At 39.8% G+C, this 22,893-nt stretch overlaps 2 protein-coding genes across 6 annotated transcripts in view; one reads left to right on the forward strand and one right to left on the reverse strand.

Annotated features, from left to right (window-relative positions):
- The first annotated feature begins 301 nt into the window (after nucleotides 1-301).
- The window catches only part of UBAC2 (UBA domain containing 2), an 89,885-nt gene continuing 67,293 nt past the window's right edge, over nucleotides 302-22,893 (forward strand). Inside the window, exons 1-4 of one of the 4 annotated variants that reach the window (XM_072994654.2) lie at nucleotides 302-505; nucleotides 5,287-5,414; nucleotides 8,309-8,428; nucleotides 10,890-10,996. In XM_072994654.2, coding sequence (XP_072850755.2) covers nucleotides 475-505; nucleotides 5,287-5,414; nucleotides 8,309-8,428; nucleotides 10,890-10,996 — 386 coding nt within the window. In that variant the 5' untranslated portion in view covers nucleotides 302-474. Of the gene's footprint in view, nucleotides 506-1,023; nucleotides 1,127-3,955; nucleotides 4,405-5,286; nucleotides 5,415-8,308; nucleotides 8,429-10,889; nucleotides 10,997-22,893 lie in introns of those variants that run through there. The other 3 variants (XM_078391407.1, XM_072994657.2, XM_078391406.1) reach the window with 3 other exon arrangements.
- GPR18 (G protein-coupled receptor 18) lies at nucleotides 12,038-17,429 on the reverse strand. 2 transcript variants are annotated; one of them, XM_020801613.3, is made up of 3 exons: nucleotides 17,334-17,429; nucleotides 16,739-16,850; nucleotides 12,038-13,450 (listed from the first exon to the last, which is right to left on the reverse strand). In XM_020801613.3, the coding sequence occupies exon 3, from the start codon at nucleotides 13,430-13,432 to the stop codon at nucleotides 12,440-12,442; it is 993 nt and encodes a 330-aa protein (XP_020657272.3). In that variant the 5' UTR covers nucleotides 13,433-13,450; nucleotides 16,739-16,850; nucleotides 17,334-17,429; the 3' UTR covers nucleotides 12,038-12,439. The 2 variants fall into 2 exon arrangements, with proteins under 2 accessions (XP_020657272.3, XP_020657274.3); XM_020801615.3 differs by lacking the exon at nucleotides 16,739-16,850 and having other exon boundaries at nucleotides 17,334-17,416.

The raw sequence follows: 22,893 nt of genomic DNA on the forward strand, positions 1-22,893 counted from the left end.
TTCTCAAATAGATCTCTGATCAGAAAAACTGGAGGATCCATCGGCGGCTGAGAGTCCGGAGTCTGTGAGGGAGGCTCGTCTCCGAGGCCCGCCGCCTTTTCCACCGGCCGGGGGGGGGGGAAGGGATTCCTCCGCCGCCCCAGCCAGGTCGCTTTTCCAAGGGAGAGGCGGCGGCTCCGGCAGGGGGCGCTGCGCCGCCTGGGGGGGGTCTCCCTGCCCTGTGCCGGTCCCGGCCGCCTCTGACCCATCCCGGCCGCCTTAGCGCTTGGCTCTTGGGGGCCGGCGGCCGTTTAGAGAGGGAAGGCGGGGACGGGACTCCGCGGCGACGGCAGGCAGGCGGTGGGCTTTCTCTCACGGGCCGGCCCGGGTGGGGTGGGCGACGGCGGGAAGCGGGGGCGGCAGCGAGGCCTGTCGCCAGCGGGGGGGGGGGCTGAGTCGCCGCCGCCGCCCCTCCTCGTCGGCCGCCCGGGGACCATGTTCACCAGCACCGGCTCGAGCGGGCTCTGTAAGTACCCGCGCCCCGGTGCCTCCAGTTTCCTGGCTTTCTCCGAGGCGGTTTCTTTTCCCCTCCCCCCTTCGTCCTCCTGGGTTGGCTCGCTGCCCTTCGAGGGACAGAGGGCCCGGCCCGGCCCGGCGGGCGGAGGGAAGGGGGTGCCGTCGGGACGCAGCTTGCCTCCCCCTCCCTTGACTCCTCCCGCAGCCTCCGAGGAAGCAGGCGCGGCAAAATCATCATCATCTCCTCCTCCTCCCGCCCTCTGAGTCCCTTCCCACCGCAGGGACGGAGCAGCCGCCACCCTGAAACCTCCTCCGACCACCTCGGGAAAGAACACGGGCCTGACAGTCCCCGCAGGCCGGCCCTCGGCGCGCCGCCTCCCGCGGACGGGAAAGGGAAGTGGCGCAAAAGCTCCTGTTTGGCGGAGGAGGCGACGCGCCTGGCCAGTGGCCGTGACGTCACGGGCCCCTGCCCTTCGCCCGAGCTGCTGCCGGGGGGGGGGGTGGTGGTGGCGGCGGGGGCGGCTGGATAAAGTGAGGCTCTGTTAAGGGCGCTCGTAGGTAGACGGCTGCTAGCAGCACCGGTGAGAAGATGTGGTGCCGCTTTTTTCCTCTTGTCGTCCTTAATAGAAGGGTGGGTGTGCAAAGAAAGGGGAAAAAAGGAAGAGGCGAGGAAACACGCTCTCAGAGTTAGAAATAAGAGAGGTTACTCTCAGTCGCCCACCCAACCCCAGTTCTGTAAAATTCCATGAACAAAGTAAGGGAATTAAGGATTACAAGCCTTGCTTCGGGCAACCTAATAATCAAGATGTAGTAGTAGTAGTAGTAGTAGTAGTAGTAATATTAATAATATATCAACTGTGGGTCCTGATGGCAATTTTAATTGTATTTTAATCATTTTATCTTTTATTGTATTTTAATTGAATTTTAATTATTGTAAGCCGCCCAGAGACCTTTGAGTAGAGTGGGCAACATATAAGTTAAATAAATAAATAAATAAATAAATAAATAAATAAATAAATTAGACACTCTAGAGGGGTGGGGTAGAAATCAAATAAATAAATAAATAAATAAATAAATAATAATCTTAGGACTGCAAGCTGGAAGGGACCCTGTTGATCATTGAGTCCCGACTCCTGTCAAGTGGACAAGCTGCAAGCTCAGCTGAGTTGTAGAGTTCATAGGTCCCATTAAAGGTGGAAAAAAAATTCTGAAATGATTTATCTTTGTCTCATTTTTTTTAACATCACAGACACTTGACATTTTAACAGGGGTGCATAAACTTTTTATACCCACTGTATATGTGTGTGTGTGATTTTATGGTTCTTTGGAAGAGAGTTTCTGTGGCTTAATCTCCACCCTGACATTCCTGTTTAGATTTCTTGGAGGATCAGCTTTTCCTTCCATTGGGAAATAACAGATGAAGTCATACAGTAAAATAGGTTGACAGTTAAATTTGAAGTTTTGAGAATAACAGCTATGTAAAACAAGTTGAGGAGAGAAGAGAGTGGAGATGGGTGGGGTGAGGATGGAGAAGTTGGCAGAATTGATCAGTATTGGGTTGAAAAAAAAACAGAGTAATTCCAGGTGTATGTGGAAAAGTGGTATTGGGATGACCTAGAACAATCTCCAAATGATCAAGGACAGTAGCATGGTATGGACACGCTGCAACTTGGTATAGGATGGTGTCATTTCTTTTTCCCTACTCCTCTTTTCCCATCTGGTAGTGGTAGGGTTTCTTTTTCTTCTTCTGTTTAACATTTTCAACAAACTAAGTTATCGTGATGTTTTCAAGAAATTGAGTAAAATACTATCCTGCACTATCCATATATGGGATGCAATATGGGATCCCAGGGCTTTTTAGAGACCTCTGCTTCTAGGTATCATGTAGAGTGCATATAATAGTTCTGTCCAGAGGATTGTTCTATACAGAAAAGTCAAAACAACAGAAAACTGTATAGATTCCCATTGCCCTTGCATGAATTGTTATTGTCCCTTTACTTTTTGCTGGAATATTTCTGTATGCGTATGACACAGAATTACACCAAATAATTTTGATTTGGTGCCCATTCTTGTAATGCAGTATTAGCTCAAACATGATTGCTCTGAAAAAAATTATTCAGGGCAATTATATCCTTGGGGGGAAAGTTCCACGGTCTCCAGTAGGACTTGCCCTATATACTCTGTTTAGGGGTGTCATCTCAAACCTCTTTTCCTTTAACACCCACATTTACTGAATAGTTATTGAAGGAAAAGTGTAGCAGTGTTTTGCTTTTAATTATATCATAGTTAGCTTTTTAAGTTATGTCAATTTTGATTGATAATGAGATGTCCAAATAATATTAGTTGAAGATCCATATACATATGGAAGCTCCCATATCTCATAGGTAGTATGAAGGGAAAGATGGCCTTATTATTCAGTTGTTAATTTCTCTTCAGCGTTTAAATTTTCTTTTGTCATGTGGAGAATCAGCTACCCTGTCTCCCTGAAAATAAGTCCTAACCTGAAAATAAGCCCTGATGTGATTTTTCAGAATGCTCGCAATATAAGCCCTATCCCCAAAATAAGCCCCAGTTAAGTGAAACGCGGCCCTCCACTATTGTGTAGCAACCAGAAGATAACATGACTATCTTTGAATAAATGTAGATTGTTGTACATGAAAAAAATAGAACATCCCCTGAAAATAAGCCCTAATGCATTTTTGGAGCAAAAATTAATAAAAGACCCTGTCTTATTTTTGGGGAAACACGGTATTCAACCTGCATTTGGAAGTCCAGAGCTTCCAAATGCAGAACACATATTAATATAATTCGCTATAAGTGTAAAAGTTGTTATGTCAACATGTGTCTATCCAAAGCACCTACAACAGGAGGCATTTATTGCTCACATAACCTGCTTGCAAGAATTTCCAATCTCTGCCTTGAGTCAGTAACACTGGTCTTGGAGCTGTCTCTGCACAGAGGGCAGTAAACAAATGCCAGTCTTGGCATTACAGAGAACTGTAAGCTCAATAGAAAATAAGTTATATGACCATCACCTGATGCATCTGAAAACATCCTGTGATAATCCATTCAGGGATTTTAAAAAATGTTGACAGTTTAGAGCAGTTTTTTTCCTGTGTAAATTGAGCATGCAGTGATCAATGAAATGATCATAATGTTTAGTATAGTTTTTAAAATTGGTGAACACTCATATTTTAAAATGTGTTCCTGGTTCACAGCTTTTGTTTAGGTGACTGTACAGTACTGTACTTTCCACTGTGGTTGACTTTCACATTTATATGTCGGTTGCAGCTATGACTACTCAGTCTTGTGATACAAGTAAAAATAACCAGATGTTCATTTCCTGTATTGTAAAGTTTGAAATGTCTAAAATGAATACTGGTGAAAGGCTTATGTCTTTATATTGAACAGCGAAGTTGTCAAGCAAATTGAACAGACAGTTTGTTATAGAAATCTTTTGGGGAAAGCAGGATAATAATAATAATTTTCCTTAGTGCACAGAATGGTTCCCAAACTGCTAGTTCTGTCTTGGAATTCCTGTCCCTTTGTCACATAAGTAGTGTATAAGGGTTATTTAGTTTACTAATTAATACATTTTATTCACCCACTCCCCAATCACTCTTTTCCAAAAATGTTATTTTACATTTGGTTCAATTATCCCTTTAAACTGTGCTTCCTGTTTTACTTCTACGGTTGCCTGAAAAGTCTAGTTAGCCTGGCTAACATTGTATCATCGCCAACATCAAAAGATTGCACTGCCATGCTCATTAGCTTCTGTACATGGAATGGAAAGACGAGGGATCTTATTGTTTGCCTCAGGCAGAAAGATGTCTATTTTGGGCTGGCCTTGTCCATGCACTACCTGTTGTGCCACTTAGTGCAACTGTGGGATATGCAGTGCATAGCCAGGTCTGTAATTGTTGGTACAATTGTGTGGCAAACTACTAATGGGCTTTTAAAGTAGTATGGTGGAGGCTGTTGAAGAATAAATGATAGAGTAGATAGAGGTGAAGACTTTCTTCATTGTGTAGAATGAAAAGGGCATATGCAGTGATCGCTGCTGAGATTGTGTTGGTGCTTGTGTGTGTGTCTTTAATCTGTGAAACGTTGGAGAGTATAATATTGTATGTACTGTAATACAGGTGAACATAGTTTCATTAGCACTGTTTTTTCTGATTACTCCTCCCATAGCGCCCCCCCCCCCCCGCAACATACACAGAGTTTTCTTCTGCATGGAGAGGATTAATCCAAACAGTTTTCTGTAGCAAGTTCTTAAAAATTTCATGCTGGGAACCTGCAGAAGGGGAAATAATGTTTTTTCTCTCTTGTTTACACATATAGAGGCTGCTTCCATGGTTTACTTTTGTGTTGTAGAATGTTTTGTGTAAAAATTTCCATGTGACATGTTTTGATGGGTAAAATCTTTTTTTTTTCAAAAGTCCATTTAATTCACAGTAAAAGAGGAAATATTTTTTAGTATTTTCATAAAGTTTCTGCTTTTCCATTTGGGGAAAAAATGGAATGGTTGTGAAATGAAAAAAAATTAAAAAGAAGAAAATTTGTTAGGGAAAATAGATATTTCACAGTCACTTGAACAAAACAAAATAGTATGTTCTATAGTTCTATTTCTTTTTTAACATATCAATTTCATTTTGGTAGGTTATACCAGATTTCTTGAAGATCTGTTAATGTTCATTGTAAAGTGCATTTATTATTTAACATGTTCTCAGAAATATCTTCTTAATCAAGATACCTCATTATGTATTTATATGTATATGCTTTCTTTTAAAGATAAAGCACCTCTCTCAAAGGGCCTCTTGATAATCTCAAGCACCCTTTCTCTTCTGTTGGCTCTACTTTTTCAACATCATCAGAAATTCTTCACATATAATCTTCAAGCAGTAAAAGAGGAATTTCAGGTAAGTAGCAGCCCATTTCACAATTTGCTTACATATCAGCATTGTTGTAACTATATATGGTCAAATATGTTAGTCAGGTATCTGTGCCTTAATTTTGTTTTAATATCTGTGGTCGACCATGCATTTGCTGCACTCTAGACTTAGAATCTTCATAGCTTGAAAACTTAATCAAAGCATTCAGTATCACAACATACTAGTAAAGTAGCTGCTACATCAAATGTTGGTGTGGGAAGGAAGCAGTGACTGCTTCAGAGCACCCAGTGAAGGTGAAGGACTCTGCTAGGAATATTTTATGCAGCAATGAGTTTCAGATGAGTTCAGTTCCTTGTTTGTTTAATTTATGAGTACTGATATGCCACTTGGATCTGAGGGTTTCTGGATAATGTACAATATAAAGAATACTTGGTATACAAAATTAAAACACAGCATTTACATGAAATAGTTAGGACATTGGACTACATTATGAAGGCTTGCTAAAATACTCGAGTATTCACTGTCTAAAATTTAAAAAAATATTAGAGCATATTGACTTTCAAAGACAGATTATGATTACTATGTAACTGTAACTGTTTTATTCTTCAGTGATAGCAAGACAATAGTTAATTTGTAAGTCTCAGTTTTAAAGACAAGGAGTTTGGCTACAGTGGGTACTGAGAGGTCTTCCAGATGGAGCATTTGTTCTCTTAAATGTGCTTGATTTTTCACTGAAGTTCCTGGTATTCTTCTCACCATTCATATAATGAAAGGCTCCTTGGTAATAAGCTATGAAAGAATCCAAGAATCCACATGTCCGTGTGTGCATGGGAGGGGCTGTCTATGCATCTGTGTTAGTGGGAGGGGCTGTGTGTGCATGGGAGGGGCCATGTGTGCATCTGTGCGTGTGTGGGAGGGGCTGTGCGTGCATTGGAGGGCAGGAGATTTGTCTCCGTGGCCTGGTCCTAGTAAGGCCACAGACCGGGACCGGTCCATGGACCAGGGGTTGGGGATCCCTGACTTAGAACATTACTTGAGAACATTTCATATAGAGATGTTTCCCTCTTCCTCCTCTTGCAATCATAGAATCATCGAATAGTTTAGTTGGAGAAGGCTTATAAGGCCTTTGAGTTCAACTGCCTGCTCAGTGCATGAATCCAAAGTTAAAGTATATTTGGCACATGGCTGCCTAACTTTCTCATTAATACTTCCAGTACTGGAGAGCTTACTACCTCCCAAGGTAATTTTTCCCATTGTCATAGTGCTCTAACCGGACGTTTTTCCTGATCTTTGCCAAAATCTGGCTTCTCATAACTTGAGCCCATTATTATGTGCCCTGCACTCAGGGATGATAGAGAACAGATCCCGCCCCTTTGTATGACAACCTTTCAAATATTTGAAGAGTACTATCATACCTCCCCTCAGTATTTTTTCCCTCTCAAGGCTAAACACACTCGGTTCTTTCAGTCTTTCCTCATAAGGCTTGGTTTCCAGTCTCCTGATCACCCTTTCTGCTCTTCTGTGAGCTTGTTCCACTTTGTCTTCATCCTTCTTAAAGTGCAGTGTCCAGAACTGAAACAAGCCTTAACCAGCACTGAATAGTGGGGAGTGAGTGCTTCACTTGATTTAGAGAATCTAATTCTGTCAAGACAGCCTAAAACAGCCACATCCTGTTTTTGGCTCATACTGTATTCTGCTTGTGATCTACAACAGTTCCAACATCTTTCCCATAGGCAGTATTACTAAGCCAACTAGCCCCCATCTTGTAGCTGTGCATTTGCTTGCTTTTTTCCTAAATGTAGAACTTTATGTACTTATTCCTGTTACATTTCATTTTGCTGTTTTCAGCCCACTGCTCAAGCTGATCAAGATCTCTTTGAATTTTGTTTCTGCCTTCGAGAACATTAGTTATTCCTCTACAAATTGCCCCTAAATGTGCTGTGAAGGGTCTGCTTCAGTCTCTAGTGATGGTTCCTCTTTGGGTATGTCTTCTGGAAGACAATGGGTGGGGACAGGTCTTCCAGCCCCAAGCTGTGATCCATTCCTAGCTCAGTGTAGAATCAAGGGTTGCCGGTCTATAGTTGCTGGAGCTGGGACTGGAGATAAGTGCCGGGTGAGGCAGTTGGTTCTGCAGTGCTGAGCAGAAGGAGGCTCAGTAGAGATGGAAATTTAGGAGAAGGAGGGAGGCTCTTGCAAAACAGCTGACAAGTTAAATTAGGAACCTTTGCATTCAGCCTGTGGGCCTCAGGTTCTCTATGTCACTGAGCCTGTCCCATATATAAAGAAGTTGGAAAAATCTAGATAAACAAGCAAAAGAGAGCAAGGGGTCAGGGATCCTGAACTCTGCTCCTTTGTTCTATTGAGTTTCATCCCTTAGTGCTATTCTGGAGCTGGCTTACTAACGGTGTTGGAATCTGGATGGGATGACAGCAATGGCGGTATATCAGAGCAGAGGGAGATTAGCAGCAGAACAGGAAGAGAGAGAGAGAGCACTCAGGTAGCTGCGAGTATTTTTCATTCTTTGAATGGAATAGACACCTATCCTATCACTTCCTTTGTAGTTTTCTGAGTCAGGTCCCCAACCCTGTCTCTCTTGAATGTAGATTAGGCCTTCTCAAATAAAATCTAATGTTCAATATTTTAGTAAAAGAAAGCTGATGATAAATTGGTCAAAAGTGGATAGAAAGAGCTGACACCTCTTTATTTTCTTTATTTATTTGTTTTTGAAATATAATGCAAAATATTATTCCAGAAACAGGTGTCCTTGTTGAAAGGTTTCATTTTCACTTCTGTTAATAATATTCCATGGACTAAGTATTAACAGTACTATAACACAATGATTTTTTATGTGTGGGACAAGTTTCTCTTAACAGAGAGAATGAGATCTGCCTGCAAATACTTATCCAATTGTTATCTTTTAGGTTTGGAGACTTGTAAGTGGGCGAATGGTATGCCTTGACCTCAAAGACACATTCTGCAGCAGCTTACTCATCTATAACTTTAGGATATTTGAAAGGAGATACGGCAGCAGGAAATTTTCTGTAAGTGCAAGTTCTGTTCCCTTGCATGCTTACAATAATATATTTTAAATCTTCTGGTCTTTCACTAATCCTTCCTCTCTGCCTTATCATTAGTGGTACAAAAAGGGTGTGGATATTCCAGATAATTGCTCCGATTTCAAACCTCCACTGTCTTGTGGCTATATCCACTCATGGAAAAGGCTTCAGGAGTTAACCTCTAGGCAAAATCCGGAGCTGGAGTCCCGAAGGCAGCATGTGTCGTTCTGCCAACTCCTGCGACATTGCTGGAACCAGTTGTATTGGCTCTTGCCTTTCCATTGGACCATTTCAGCAATGTGGAAAGGGGGGATCTGCTGCTTGGGTAACAACCTATCCTCCATATTACCTTACCCGGGCTTCATGCTCTGAAGAGGACACTCCTCGATTCAGAGCATGTTACCATAGTCTCTCGAGACTGAAGGATGCCTATGCTGCTCTTCATATATGCTTTTAAGAAATATTTCTTTCTTTTTGATAAATTCAGACAGAGCTTTTGGCCACTCACATATCTGTATTTATTTCACTGCATTTAGTCCTAGAAAAGCACATATGTTAATTTTATAGTCATTTGAATGTAGCACAAAATCAGGATGGCCCCTTCCCTTTTATCTTCAGCCAGGCTTTTAACAATTGTAACTGAATCCCTGAACCCCATTCAAACCGATAATTTTAATCTTGTTTATATTTCAATGTTTTAATCTTTTAATTGTATTTTAAACCATATATTGTTTAATTCGTCTTTTAATATTTAACTTATTGTGTTTTTAAATTGTGTGCATTTTAATGTTTTGAGCTGCTTTGGGTCCCTTGTTGGGAGATATGTGGCATATAAATAGAATAAAGAAATAAATAAAAATGTCTGGGGCCTTCCTGAGTTCTTATCAGATCACACAGTTTCTGGGGATTTGGAGACCATTCCGGAGTCTCTGATCTTGGATGGCTATACCGTTTCTGACACACCACCTAGCTTGCTCCAGAATTGCAAATCATATCCCATAGAAGCTTCAGGGGGTGCAACTGGCCCTTTTAGCATAATTTTAGTTTTCACTGTGGTCTTGTTTTAGGCCTTAGAAGTCCTTTTTTATAAACAGAAAGTGATCGGCGTTGCTGCCTGTGGTCTTATCCTGTGTTCAAGGATCATTATCCATTATCCGTATTTTCACCTGGTCATTACTCTCATCTTTATAGAGATATATACTGATCAGTCACAACATTAAAGCCACTCACCAAGTACTGTAAACTGAATAGCATTGATTATATTGTTACAATGTCATATGTCAAGTAGTGGGATATATTAGGCAGCAGGTGAACAGTCAGTTCTTGAATTTCATGTTTTGGAAGCAGGGAATACGGACAAGCAAAAAGATCTGAGTGTTAGGAAGAACAACCTTTTGTGTGCTCTCCATCTTGCAGAATTCTTTAATTGTGTAATATTTTTTTCTTATATTTGTTATGTATTTTATGTTGTAAGCCACCTAGAGTGGTCGCAATGACCAGATAGGTGGGATATAAATAAATAAATAAATAGAACACTGCCAAAGAGCCCGAAAAACCCACAACCGCCATTAGATCTGAGTGTCCTTGACAAAGGCCAAATGGTGATGGCCAGACGACTGGGTCAGAGCATCTCCAAAACAGCAAGTTTTGTGGGGTGTTCCCAGCATGCAGTGGTTAGTACCTACTAAAAGTGGTGCAAGGAAGGACAACTGGTGAACTGGCGTTAGAACTGTGAGCATTCAAGGTTCATTGATGCATGTGGGGAGCAAAGGCTAGCCTGTCTGGTCTGATCATACAGAAGAGCTATTGTAGCTGAAATTGCTGAAAAAACTAATGCTGGCCATGATAGAAAGGTGTCAGAACACACAGTGCATTGCAGTTTACTAGGTATGGGACTGCATAGCCACAGACTTGTCAGAGTGCCCATGAGGACCCCTGTCCACCACCAAAAGTGCCTACAGTGGGAATGTGAGCATCAGAATTGGACCATGAAGCAATGGAAAGAGGTTGCCTGGTCTGATGAATCACATTTTCTTTTCGTTCTGGTGGATGGCCAGGTGCATGTAAGATGGCAGCAGGATGTACTTAGGGGAAGAAGGCAGGCTGGCAGAGACAGTGTTTTGCCCTGGGCCATGCTCTTCTGGGAAACCTCAGATCCTGGCATTCCTGTTTTGACATGTACCAGCTACCTGGAGTTCAAAGTTCCTGACCAGGCTGAGTTATCACATTAATTTAGAAATAGAGATAGAAAAAAATCTAACAAATTTCAGGGTTGTGATATTTGTGTTCTCAGTTATAGCACATTTCACTGACTCTGTCTTAAGTAATGAAAGCTCAAAGAGATGCTTGGACTTAGAAACATCTTTCAAAACCTATGCATATCTCAGTTCTGTTGAAAAAGTTGTACAGTTTGTAATTCATATCTCCTGTATTTTCTGTTTTTCAGTCATTTTTGCTGGGCTCCTGGATGCTGTCAGTGCTGTTTGATCTTCTTTTGGTAGAAGCTGTTGAATATTCTTTTGGCCTCACCATACATAGTTTGCCTTCAGGATTGTAAGTAGCTATGAAATAATTGTATGAGAAGAATTGAGATGATAAAACTTAGCTTTATAAGAAAAGGAATATTGGCATGATAACCTGGGCATTCCAGTCCCACTTGCAATAGATAAGTGAAACATTGGGAATGTTTCGCTTGTCTATTGTGATGTCATCATAAAATATGTTGTTTTTTGTTCTATATGTAGTCCCTGAGATCATGTGCTGAAGCGTTTTTTTTTTAATGTTAAAATGGAAGATTTAAGTGGCAGTAGATGTGGGCTAGTGGCTGTTAAAAAGATGTGTGGGAATGTAAACGGTTTTTTAAAATGAATACTTTCCCAATTTAAACCCCACCCCCTTGCCTATGAAATCTTTTAAAATATTCCTCAGCTTTATTTGAAAAGCTCTGATTATACAGTATCGGTGTCATTTGAGACACTGGTCAAAATCCCATTCGAATTTTACACCAGCATAATGAAAGCCACATAACTTTTAGATATGAATTGTGTCCAGTTAAAAAAATCACCATAGACAGTTTTTTTGCACGCAGAGTCATACAATTCAATAGACAACACATAAGGTCTACAATGATCTCTTAACTGAACCAATTTGTCTCAAAAAGTTATATTATTTGCATTATGCTTACAGGTGAAACTAACAGAATTTTGACCACTAGCTGTCTCAAATGCTGAAAATCAGCTTTGAGTGTCTTGTTTTCTACAGAATTGTAAATATTGATGGGTGTGTAAACAGACAGATTGTGTTCATGTAACCTCTGTTTCTGAGAAAGTTACCATTTGGGGGATGGATGGATAGTACATCCATACCAATTCCCCTGACAGTATAATTTGTTATAACAGTGTAACTCTTGTGAAGATAGCTTTGGCCAGTGAGCCTACAATGTGTGGTTATGTATCAAAGATTCCAAAATGAGCAATTCAAGTGGGAGTAGATGCATTTTCCCCTCCGCCCCCCAAGAAGGCATTTCAGGCTTACTTGCACATTTCGAAGCCTTTGCACCTTGCCCATACAAAGTGCAAATGATGGACTGTCAAATAATTGTTCAAATATTTATTGTAGATGAATTATTTGAATTAGACATCTGGAATTATTTTTTCTCCACTTCTACTTTGCATTGTTGTGACGACTGAAATAATGCAGTGTTCAATTAATTTTCATACTGCTCAGTCTTACTAAATAGTGCAATTCCATGAAAGTAACATGTCAAAAATAAAAGAATCAAAGGTAAGAAAATAATATGTAACTAACAGATGCATTAATAAATACCAAAAATTTCTGTGTGTGTCATGCTAAGGTAATTTTCCTCTTTATCAAGGAAAATGCAGTTTGAGATAGGAATATTAAAAGTTACACCTTTCTTCTTATGGTGAGCTTTGCCATACTTTCTTTTCTTCACTTAAGTCTTCTTCAAGCATATATTTCATTGCTTTATTTTGTTTATATCATCTCACTGTTAATATTACTTAGTGATCTCACACTACCAGATCGTATGCTTTTCCTTCGTACACTTCGAAGATAATTGCGATAAAGCATAACACTGATCACTCGGGCCTGAAATTGTTTAGAAACTAAATAGTACAGAATTACATCTAGGCATGTGCTGAGATTCATGAGAAAGGTGGTAAATGCACCCCATGGGTTGTAGCTCACAGGTCCATTTTCAAGCATCAGGAGTGCAAAACAAATGTGAAAAGGCACAAAGCAGATAAGTACTTGGATAATCAATGTCACAATAATTTTGATAGACCTTTCTTTAACCTTTGGTTTGAGCTTGGACTTTCTTCCATGTGTAAGACTGTAAATGATGGCCAAGTAACAACCAATCATGGTGAATAGGGGAATCAAGAAAAAAAAGGCCAGTCGAAAAAAATTAAATGCACTGATTTCCTTTAGATATATAATATCCATCATCTTAATGCAGGTGGTAAAATTTGAAATGTTATCTGAATCAGAATGTAAAAACAGCAGTGGAGTAGTTGTCACAACAGTCATTATCCAAAGCCCTGTGCAAGCTATCAGGGCTTTAGTTGTGTTCTTGAGTTCCTTGGCATGTTTGGGTTGAACAACAGCCATATATCTGTCAACGCTTATAAAAGCTAGCAGCCACAGAGCAACACTGGGATAAAAAACAGTGAAAGTGCTCAGGACTCGACAGGAGACATCTCCGAAGAACCAAGAGCGTTTCGCATAATAATGCATTCGAAAGGGCAAAGTAAATATAAAAATCAGGTCGAGCAGTGCAACATTCATCATGTAGATCGTTATCGTTGTTCTCTTTTTGGTCGTACAGCTGAAGACCCAGAGTGCTGTCACATTGACAAGTAAGCCAATTACGAAAATAAAACTGTAGAAGACAAGTGACGAAATTCTGTATTCCTCAGGATGGTCACTTCCAGACATTATAATTAGACTTTGATTGTGGTTATTCATAACTTCATAACATTACATCTAAGAAAAAAAGAAGAATGATAAGTTTTGCATTCAGTAAAATTAGTCTAGAACCATGCAGCTCCATATATGTACTTCACAGGGATTTCTTTAAAATGCTGTGTTCTAAAATTCAATCCTGTAGGAAGTGATTCCAAGCACTTTTTTTTATGAAGGTAGAAGATTCATTATCTTGGCTCTAACTAAGGTCAGCATACTTCAGCATTCTTTGCAAGAATGGCAGGAATCAGCAGAAGCTCGACAACATTCAGTCAGTAGATTCCAGCCTAGGTAAAGGTAAAGGTTCCCCTTGACATTTAGTCCAGTCGTGTCCAACTCTAGGGTGCAGTGCTCATCCTCGTCTCCAAGCAATAGAGCCAGCATTTGTCCTTAGACAGTTTCCGTGGTCACGTGGCCAGCACGACTAAACACAGAACACTGTTACCTTCCCACTGTGGTGGTGCCTATTTATCTACTCGCAGTTACATGCTTCTGTGGTTTAACCTGCAGCGCCACCACATCCCAAGATTCCAGCCTACCTTTCTCTTAACCAAATGCTGTGCACCATAAATAATTGAATAGGTATTTGCTATCACAAATAATTAGTTTACATTGTTCAGTGGGATCCTTGTGTGATTTATGTTTGTCAAGTCAGAACTGACATAGTGACATTTATAGGGTTTTCAGGAGTGGTTTTAGCAGTTCCACCACCTAGTGAGTTTTCATGGCAGAGCTGGGGAAACAAATTCAGGTCTCCTGAGTCCTTTGCACATTGCACCACACTAGGTACATTGTGTGTGATAGTTACCAATTACTAAATTGCTATCATCCAAAGAAAGTGAATACTGAACACTCACTGGGTTTATTCATCAAGGAGTATGGGTGCACATTCATTTTGTTTAAATGGCCAACTTTGAGCAGCATGTTTAATCACTGGCATTCATGGCGAAGAGCCATATTTCTCCCCTTGCTTTATTAGATGTGTGAAATAACACAAGATAGTGAAAGTAAAACCGAACAAAGCTTTCTGTTGGGAGGTAGTTTGAAAGAGGAAGTTTGTCTCTTCATGGCACCAAGTCTGCCTTCTTTCACACTCTTGGGTGCATCTTAGCTTTTGTGGCTAAGAAACTGTGTTGCAAAGAGCAAGCTCTTGCTCCCACTTCTTTGTCTGAGCTGCAATATCTTTGAACTACCTCTAATATTTGTCACTGTTTTTGACATTTGCTCACTTCTTGTAAATGCTCTGACCAACTGCTGAAACAGTGTACTGTAGACAAAAACGTTTAATAGGACAAAGAGGGTGGGAGAGGAACACAAATTGAGATGACTCATCTATTCCACTCTCACTCCAGTTTTAATGCGCTTGCAGCTCTCACAAAACTAGTTATACCACTGTAGTCCTATACACCAGACATTTTTGTATTAGCTTGCAAATAGGTGTGCAGATTACTAACCCATAGAGTTTCCTATACATCCTGCTCTAACCTAGGTACTGAGTGACTTCTGTTCCCTGCAAATTCATTATGTTCTGCTAAGCTTCTCTTACTCTTATGCAGAAGATTCTTACTCATACACTACTACAATGAAATTTACCTTAGCAACAGACTTAATGGATCTGGACGCTGTTACAATAATTTAGGCCCTCAGGAGACGAGGTATAACAATCCATTCTTACTTTGAAGTATTTAAATTATATCAGAAAGGATTCATTCTAATGTGCCATCTACATCCCTGTTAACCTGCTTTTACCTTCTGAGGTGATTATACATCAGCCTCCCTCAGCCTTGTGTCCCTTTGATGATTTGGACTACAGCTCCCATCAGGCAGCATGAAGTATTTATTTATTTATTTATTTATTTATTTATTTATTTATTTATTTATTTATTTATTTATTTATTTATTTATTTAATTTATACCCTGCCTATCTGGCCCACCGGACCACTCTAGGCGGCTTCCAAATATAAAATCAAATAATAAAACATAGACAAATACATAATAATCAAACAAGAACAACAGTAAAAATAAAAAGGAAAAGTACGAAAAAATCAAGAGTTGGCTGGAGGGAAGGCCTGAATAAACAGCCATGTTTTTAATTGGGTTTTAAAAGTGCCCAGCGTGGGGGCTGCGTGAATCTCCAGAGGGAGATTGTTCCAGAGGCGAGGAGCCACCGCCGAGAAGGCCCGGTTTTGTGTCTTCTCCTTCCGGGCCTCTCTCGGCATCAGGCTCCTCAGCCTCACCTCCTGACTCGCACGGGTGATCTGGGTAGACCTTGTTGGGAGGAGGCGTTCCGCCAAATATCTTTATTTATTTATTTATTTATTTATTTATTTATTTATTTATTTATTTATTTATTTATTTATTTATTTATTTATTTATTGTATTTATACCCCGCCTATCTAGTCATTTCGACCACTCTAGGTATGATAGGAAACAGTGAGAGTTGTAGTCCAGTATATCTGGAGGGCACCAAGATGAGGTAGGTGAATGCACACATTTGAGACCTACAGAGGCAGGTGGGAGGCTTTCTAGTTCTTTTTATCCTGCAAGCATTTGTGTGGGACTAAACACTAGAGTTGCTGTGTAGCAGTTAAAGGCAACAAACCTCTACACACTTAGGCAGATTTAAACTTTACTGAATATAGTGAGGCCTTCTTCTGAGTAAACCTTTTTAGGATTTTACAGTAAATTAGCCTTAATGAATTCAGTGTGGAAGTTCTGTAACTGTCAATAGATAGATGATAAAAAGAAGAAATCTGTAATTATATACTGTAGGGCAGTGGTGTCGAACTGTGGCCCTCCAGATGTTCTTGGACTTCAACTCCCAGAAGCCTTCACCACCACCACTGCTGGCCAGGATTTCTGGGAGTTGAAGGCCAAGAACATCTGGAGGGCCACAGTTCGACACCACTGCTGTAGGGTATTAGACTTTTTAAAATGTACAAACTGTTGTCTGCTTCTGAAAACTGGGAGGATATGTGTTACTGTGACATAATACAGAAGTTAAAAAGCAAAACTAGATTTCTGAGCTCAGAAATCAGATTTGTAATATAATTGGAGGAGATGTAAGTCCTTGATTTCACTGTACAATTTTGATTCAACCAGTCAGAGGCTTGCCAGTGGTGATAATCAGATGCCTGATTTATATTGAGAGTTACAGTTGCCTTTGATAGGAGATTTTGGATGTGATGGCAGAAGTTTTTAAGCCTAAACGTATTAGGCATTAGTATTGAGTGTACACCTTGCATAAAAGTGACATTCTGGAGGATTTTCTGAGAAGGAAAAAAACCTGACCAAATGCACGTAACTTACCCCAATGTGGTGCCTTTCATAAGTGACTGTGATTCCCATCATCTGCTACCGGGAGGACCAATAACTGGGAGTTGCCATTCAAAAACATTGGAAGCCAGCAGGTTAGGTAAACCTGAGAAGAGTGTAGAGTATGGAAGGCACAAAGGGAGCCAACTTAGAAAGGACACCAAGATTTAGTATTTTCATGCTGGGAAAGTCCCTGGACTTCTGATGCTTGTGTCACAGTCTTTTTTCTTGGTACACATGACATTCATAGACATTTCTCTTCTTTTTAAAATTTTATTTGTATCTAACATGTTCATTATTTTAGCCAGAACAAAGCAGTGCTGTTTACTATAGCTGTTATCTCTGTATTAGTAAAATTCACCTTCAACTTTCCCTGATGATTTAATAAAAATAGCATGGTTTTTCCCATTTACATGTCTTTCATACAGGTAAAATTCACTTAATTTACAGTACTGACATTAGAGTGTCAAAAATCCTTAACAGTGCTGGCACTTTTATTTTTATTCTGCACCTTTAGAAAATATATGAATTTTAAAGACATTTACTTGATAAAAATAATAGAGATGGACAGTTGATAACATTTTCTTACCTTTTTACAATGCTGTTCTTTTTGAGATGTTTTCCTTGTACTTTCAAACTGTTGAAAGATTTAGACCGTCTGTCTTTCTCATAACTTCTGTGTACTAAAATAGAAGCCCTCCTTTGCAGTCAGGAAATGTCATAATGCAACTAGTTCTTTGATTGGTTATACAGGTTTTCTCTAATAAAGATATTGTGCATAATGTGTTATTAGATAAACTAGCCCCATTGTAATCATGTTACATGATGAAATCTTTCCTTCTTTGGTAAGAGTATGTTTTTCTGTTGTTTTGACATTTTAAATGACTTATTTTGATAGAGTAGAGTGCAGACTTCAGCCTTATATATGGTTGAAATATTATATGGAAATAACCATTCATTACTGTAGTGATTTGCTTTGAGTGATTTGTATGATAAGCATAATTTCTTACAAACACATAATTCTGTGCTCTTCTGGAAATCCCAGTTGTTCATGTAATTTTGGCTTGTAACCAAGAGGGTCCTCATTTTGAAGAGGAAAATACGAAAATGAATGTGCAGGTTATTTCTTCCACCTGTTTTCTTCCAAATAAATATGAATGCTGAGCTTGTTCATTGTTATTATATATCATTCTCTTACTGTCGATTAATATAGATGTTCTAACTGGGAGAGAAGGCATCTTTCAAAGAGAAATCAAAATCCTTTTGAGGATTTGCTCTTAATACATTAATAAAATTTGCTGGTCTGAGTGTGAAAGGGGGAGGCAGAAGGCAATAGGTACAAAGTGGTATGTTTGTAAGATTGTGTATGGTCTCATTTTTTGAATTTGTGAATAAGGAGAAGTTGAGTGACACATCTGTATAAGAACTAGAAGTTGATTTAAGGCAGGAGAAGGGAAGCTGTGTCTCTGTAGGTGTTGATTAACTCAATTTCCCATCACCCCCCATTGTGAGCAATGAAGTTGGAGTCCAACAACACCCGAAGGGCTGCAGGTTCACTACTTCTGTTTTTAAAAGAAGGCTACCCATAAATAATGCTATCACTTGACTATAAGACTAGATCTGCATCTGTGAGATACTTGTTGGGAATGTGATATGTCTGAAGGTGCACTAGAAGCCTTTGCTCTCACCAAACAACTTTCCCACTGCCAGATAATTAATCCATGTTGGGTCTGGTGTATCTTTAGGCTTTCACATTGCCATCTGAATTGACAGAAGGAGGCTCAAAAAGATCATATGTTTTATTATAATAATAATCTTTTGATTTTACAGGTGTCCTGCTTTCCTAATTCCAGTGTGGGTACATCCTGAATAATTGTTACATGCTTTTACATTTAGAATGCTCCACTTCTAATACTACAGAATATTATATGAGTTTATACTCCTCATTGTTACCATACTGAATTAGGGAATTATGAATTACTTATTATGAAGCTAAAACCTTATAAAACAAACATTTGTTTTTGTTTTATTTTAGCTTCTCAAGAAGCACACTACTTAAGATAACATTCATCCTTTTCTCCTCGTACACTGTTCTACAAACTCTTCTTCTGTACAATATATAGGTATTCTCATTTGTTCAATACAGGTTTCCACATCCATTTTGTGGTATTTCTTTGTTAATTATATTATAGGTAAATGTAACTCAAGTGGCAAAATAAACTGTATTTTCCTTTTTCCTCTTTTATTGTCTACATAACATGAGCATTATTTTGTTTTCTTTTTCATTTTGAAAACTGGCATGAAACTCAATAAATGAGCTACCGCCATCTTATATTATTAGTTCTTTGGGTACTGGAAACAAACTGGCTGTGTTTTGGTTTTAGAATTTCAACTTATATCTCAAGCTGTGATTGTTTTTCAGTAGTTTCACTTTTTAGGCAGCCCTTTGAGGCATATTTCAAATGGGCTTTTCAATTTTAGGGTAACACTTTTGCACCCTGTTCAAATCATATAGATTTTTCCTGCCACATATTTCTATTAAAATCCATAATTAATACACTAATGCCTGGGCATGTAGTTGAATGTGCAACAAATGGTGAGTCTGCATATTGCTAAGAATGTAACCGCCAGCCAGAATGATTGCACGTACTAATTGTGGAGGTTTGAGTTTACCTAGTGCAAATCCAGAATTCCAGACAATGTAACTAAAGGTTTACAATTATACTACAAATGCTGTACTGAACTATACTGTTCATTTTATGATAGGTTTCCATAGTATCTCCTCACCCCACTCCAGAAGTGAATGGTGGATACCGGATTCCCCTCCTTTCTGCCACAGTTTTTTTATAGCTTTTATCTAGTGCTGCTGCAGTTCAGCCTCCTGGTTCTGTAATCTTCTGAAAGTTTGAAGTCTCTACTTGTGCTTCTGTTAAAGTGTATGGTGAAGAGCAGCAATTATGAGGTGAATATTGTGGTTTTCTGTCCTATGGATAGAACAAGCTTTAGATTGAATAATCTGATCCTAGAATGTTTTTTTGGAGAAAGGTTTTGAGCGTCTCACCAACATTTTATTGGAAGCATGTTATGAGCTATACCTCTGTACCTCTGAGTATACAATGCAAGAATACACAAACACAATACAATACAATATGTTAGCTTTTGTGGATCATTGGAACAAAGAAGCCCAGGCATTATTCATAATCATGCGGAAGGGTATATACATAATGCCTGGGCTTCTTTGTTTGAAGACTTGGGGTATGATATCCAGTCAACAGCTTCCTCAGCTCTAACTTTAAAACTAGACCTCCAATACAGCCTGTACCTTTCATAATTTACATCTAAGAAACAAGCCTGGCTAATCCATCTGCCATGAACTTTTGGGACACTAAATTCTCTACACTAATGACAAGACATCAGTGCATGCCTGAAGAAGTGGGCATTGATCCAAGAAAGCTGGCAGATTGTATGATTTTTTTATAGTTGTCTATAAAGGCATCGCCTATGGCTATATTTGTATTGTGTAAGGACCTCACAAAGCTCTCTTCAATTTCAATGGAACCTTATAGTGTACAGGACTACCTCTTTAAGAGTCTTGACTGGGGTGAGATGAAATTGCAAGAAAATGTTCCATCTGATTGCAATAGAAAGGGTCACTTTGCCAAGAGTGATGTCCCTTAAAGCATCATATCTGTCCATTGGGGAATCATTCCAGGCCAGCGTCAAAAAAAGAGTAGCCCTGCTGCTGGACCAAAAAGGTCCAGCTTGGGCATGGATGAAGGACGGGCTAAAGCACAATTGTCCATATGTCATGTGATTACTGGGAAATATCTCACACTGGACTGCACCAAAAGCAATAAACAATTTTCTTATTTGTAAGGTGTATTTTACAGGGGGGGAAAATGCAGGAGGAAAATAATAGAAAGGGAAAAACCAGAGATCTGTTCAAGAAAATTGGAGATATTAAAGGAACATTTTGTGCAAAGATGGACATGATAAAGGACAAAAATGGCAGGGACCTCACAGAAGCAGAAGACATCAAGAAGAGGTGGCGAGAATACACAGAGGGATTATACCAGAAAGATCTGGATATCCCAGACAACCCAGATAGTGTGGTTGCTGACCTTGAGCCAGACATCCTGGAGAGTGAAGTCAAGTGGGCCTTAGAAAGCTTGGCTAACAACAAGGCCAGTGGAGGTGATGACATGCCAGTTGAACTATTTAAAATCTTAAAAGATGATGCTGTTAAGGTGCTACATTCAATAAATGCCAGCAAGTTTGGAAAACAACAGTGGCCAGAGGACTGGAAAAGATCAGTCTACATCCCAATCCCCAAGAAGGGCAGTGCCAAAGAATGCTCCAACTACTGTACAATTGCACTCATTTCACACGCTAGCAAGATTATGCTCAAAATCCTACAAGGTAGGCTTCAGCAGTATGTGGACCAAGAACTCCCAGAAGTACAAGCTGGATTTTGAAGGGGCAGAGGAACTAGAGACCAAATTGCTAACATGCGCTGGATTTTGGAGAAAGCCAAAGAGTTCCAGAAAAACATCTACTTCTGCTTCATTGACTACACAAAAGCCTTTCACTGTGTCGACCACAACAAACTATGTCAAGTTCTTAGAGAAATGGGAGTGCCTGAACACCTTATCTGTCTCCTGAGAAACCTATATGTGGGACAGGAAGCAACCTCTTCCAGTGATTTCATAAGGTAAAGGTTTCCCTGGACAATTTTTGTCCAGTCGTGTCCGACTCTAGGGGTTTCATATAGGTGTTAAAAAGCATGGATGACAAAGTAGAACCTGAGGAATGTAACAGACCAATGGCTAGGGCGTTGAGCAGGAATCATCCAGCACCACCTTCTGACTTCTCCCCTCCAGGAAAGACTGGAGCCACTGTAAAACAGTGCCTCCGAGTCCCATCCCATAGAGACGACCCAGAAGGATACCATGGTTTATGATACTGAAAGCCTCTGAGAGGTCCAGCAGAACCAACAAGGACACGCTCACCCTGTCCAGTTCCCGGCATAGGTCATCCACCAAGGTGACCAAACCTGTCTCTGTCCCATAGCCAAGCCTGAAACCAGATTGATGCATAATCCACTTCCTCCAGAAATCCCTGGAGCTGAGAAACCACCACACGCTCCAGTGCCTTGCCCAGGAATTGGATATTTGAGACTAGCTGGTAGTTATCCAGTTATCCAGATTGGAAATGTCCCATCAGTTGCAATGCAGTTGTAAGTTAATTCCCCAAAGAGAAGAAAAAACCCTTTAGTTTTGCAATGCAATTCAATTGTATCTTTGTTACTAGAGAAAGAATTCCTAGCAGCTTATTTGTGATGTACTGTATTACTTCCAGGTGGTCGTCCACTAGCTCAGGCAGCAAAATATGTAATAGAGTTTACTATTCACCCAACAGAATCCAAACCCTATCCTCAAGTGCACACATCTTGGAAACTCCTAGACAAGATACTTTAGTATGATGATGGGTGTATGATGAATGGCAGAATTCTGCCCTCCCCTTCAAATTTGGCTACATGCTATACTTAATAATTTATAACCTGGTAAACAATTAGGGAACACCTCCCGGCAAAACACAAACATGCAGAGACACACATAACCACCCACTTTTTGAATTTTATTGTGATTTTTGTTTGTATAAAATACTGATAGGTAGTATATACATTTTGCCTTTTACAGTACTTTCAAAATATTTCTTATTTGTGTAAGAATATTGCCCTCTACTGTTCAGTTTCTAATATAGTTACAGAACAGATACTATTTGCTGATACCAACATTTCATAAAGACTGAAATAAGAAAAATGCGTTATGATGTATTGTGCAATGCCACTTGTGATCTGTCAGAACAAACACAGCTCACCATCTTAACATTTTAACATGCACTTCCAGCTCAGAACTGCGGAACCACTCATGGCAGTGTGTCAAGTAGGTACCTCTTGGACTTTGCTTGGTGACTCATAGATTGTGCATGCCTGCTGTATCAAGGGATTGTGAGATACTGGCTGAAATCTTGTTGCTTTGTTATATAAAAAGTGCAACATTCCATTGTTTCTAGCTGGCATTTAAGGAGTCTCTGTTGGGATTCTTGTACTGGCAGGATAGCAGTGACTTGTTAAGTGCAAGCCAGGA

This window comes from Pogona vitticeps, chromosome 3, assembly GCF_051106095.1.
Source record: "Pogona vitticeps strain Pit_001003342236 chromosome 3, PviZW2.1, whole genome shotgun sequence".
NCBI classification, from domain to species: Eukaryota; Metazoa; Chordata; class Lepidosauria; order Squamata; family Agamidae; genus Pogona; species Pogona vitticeps.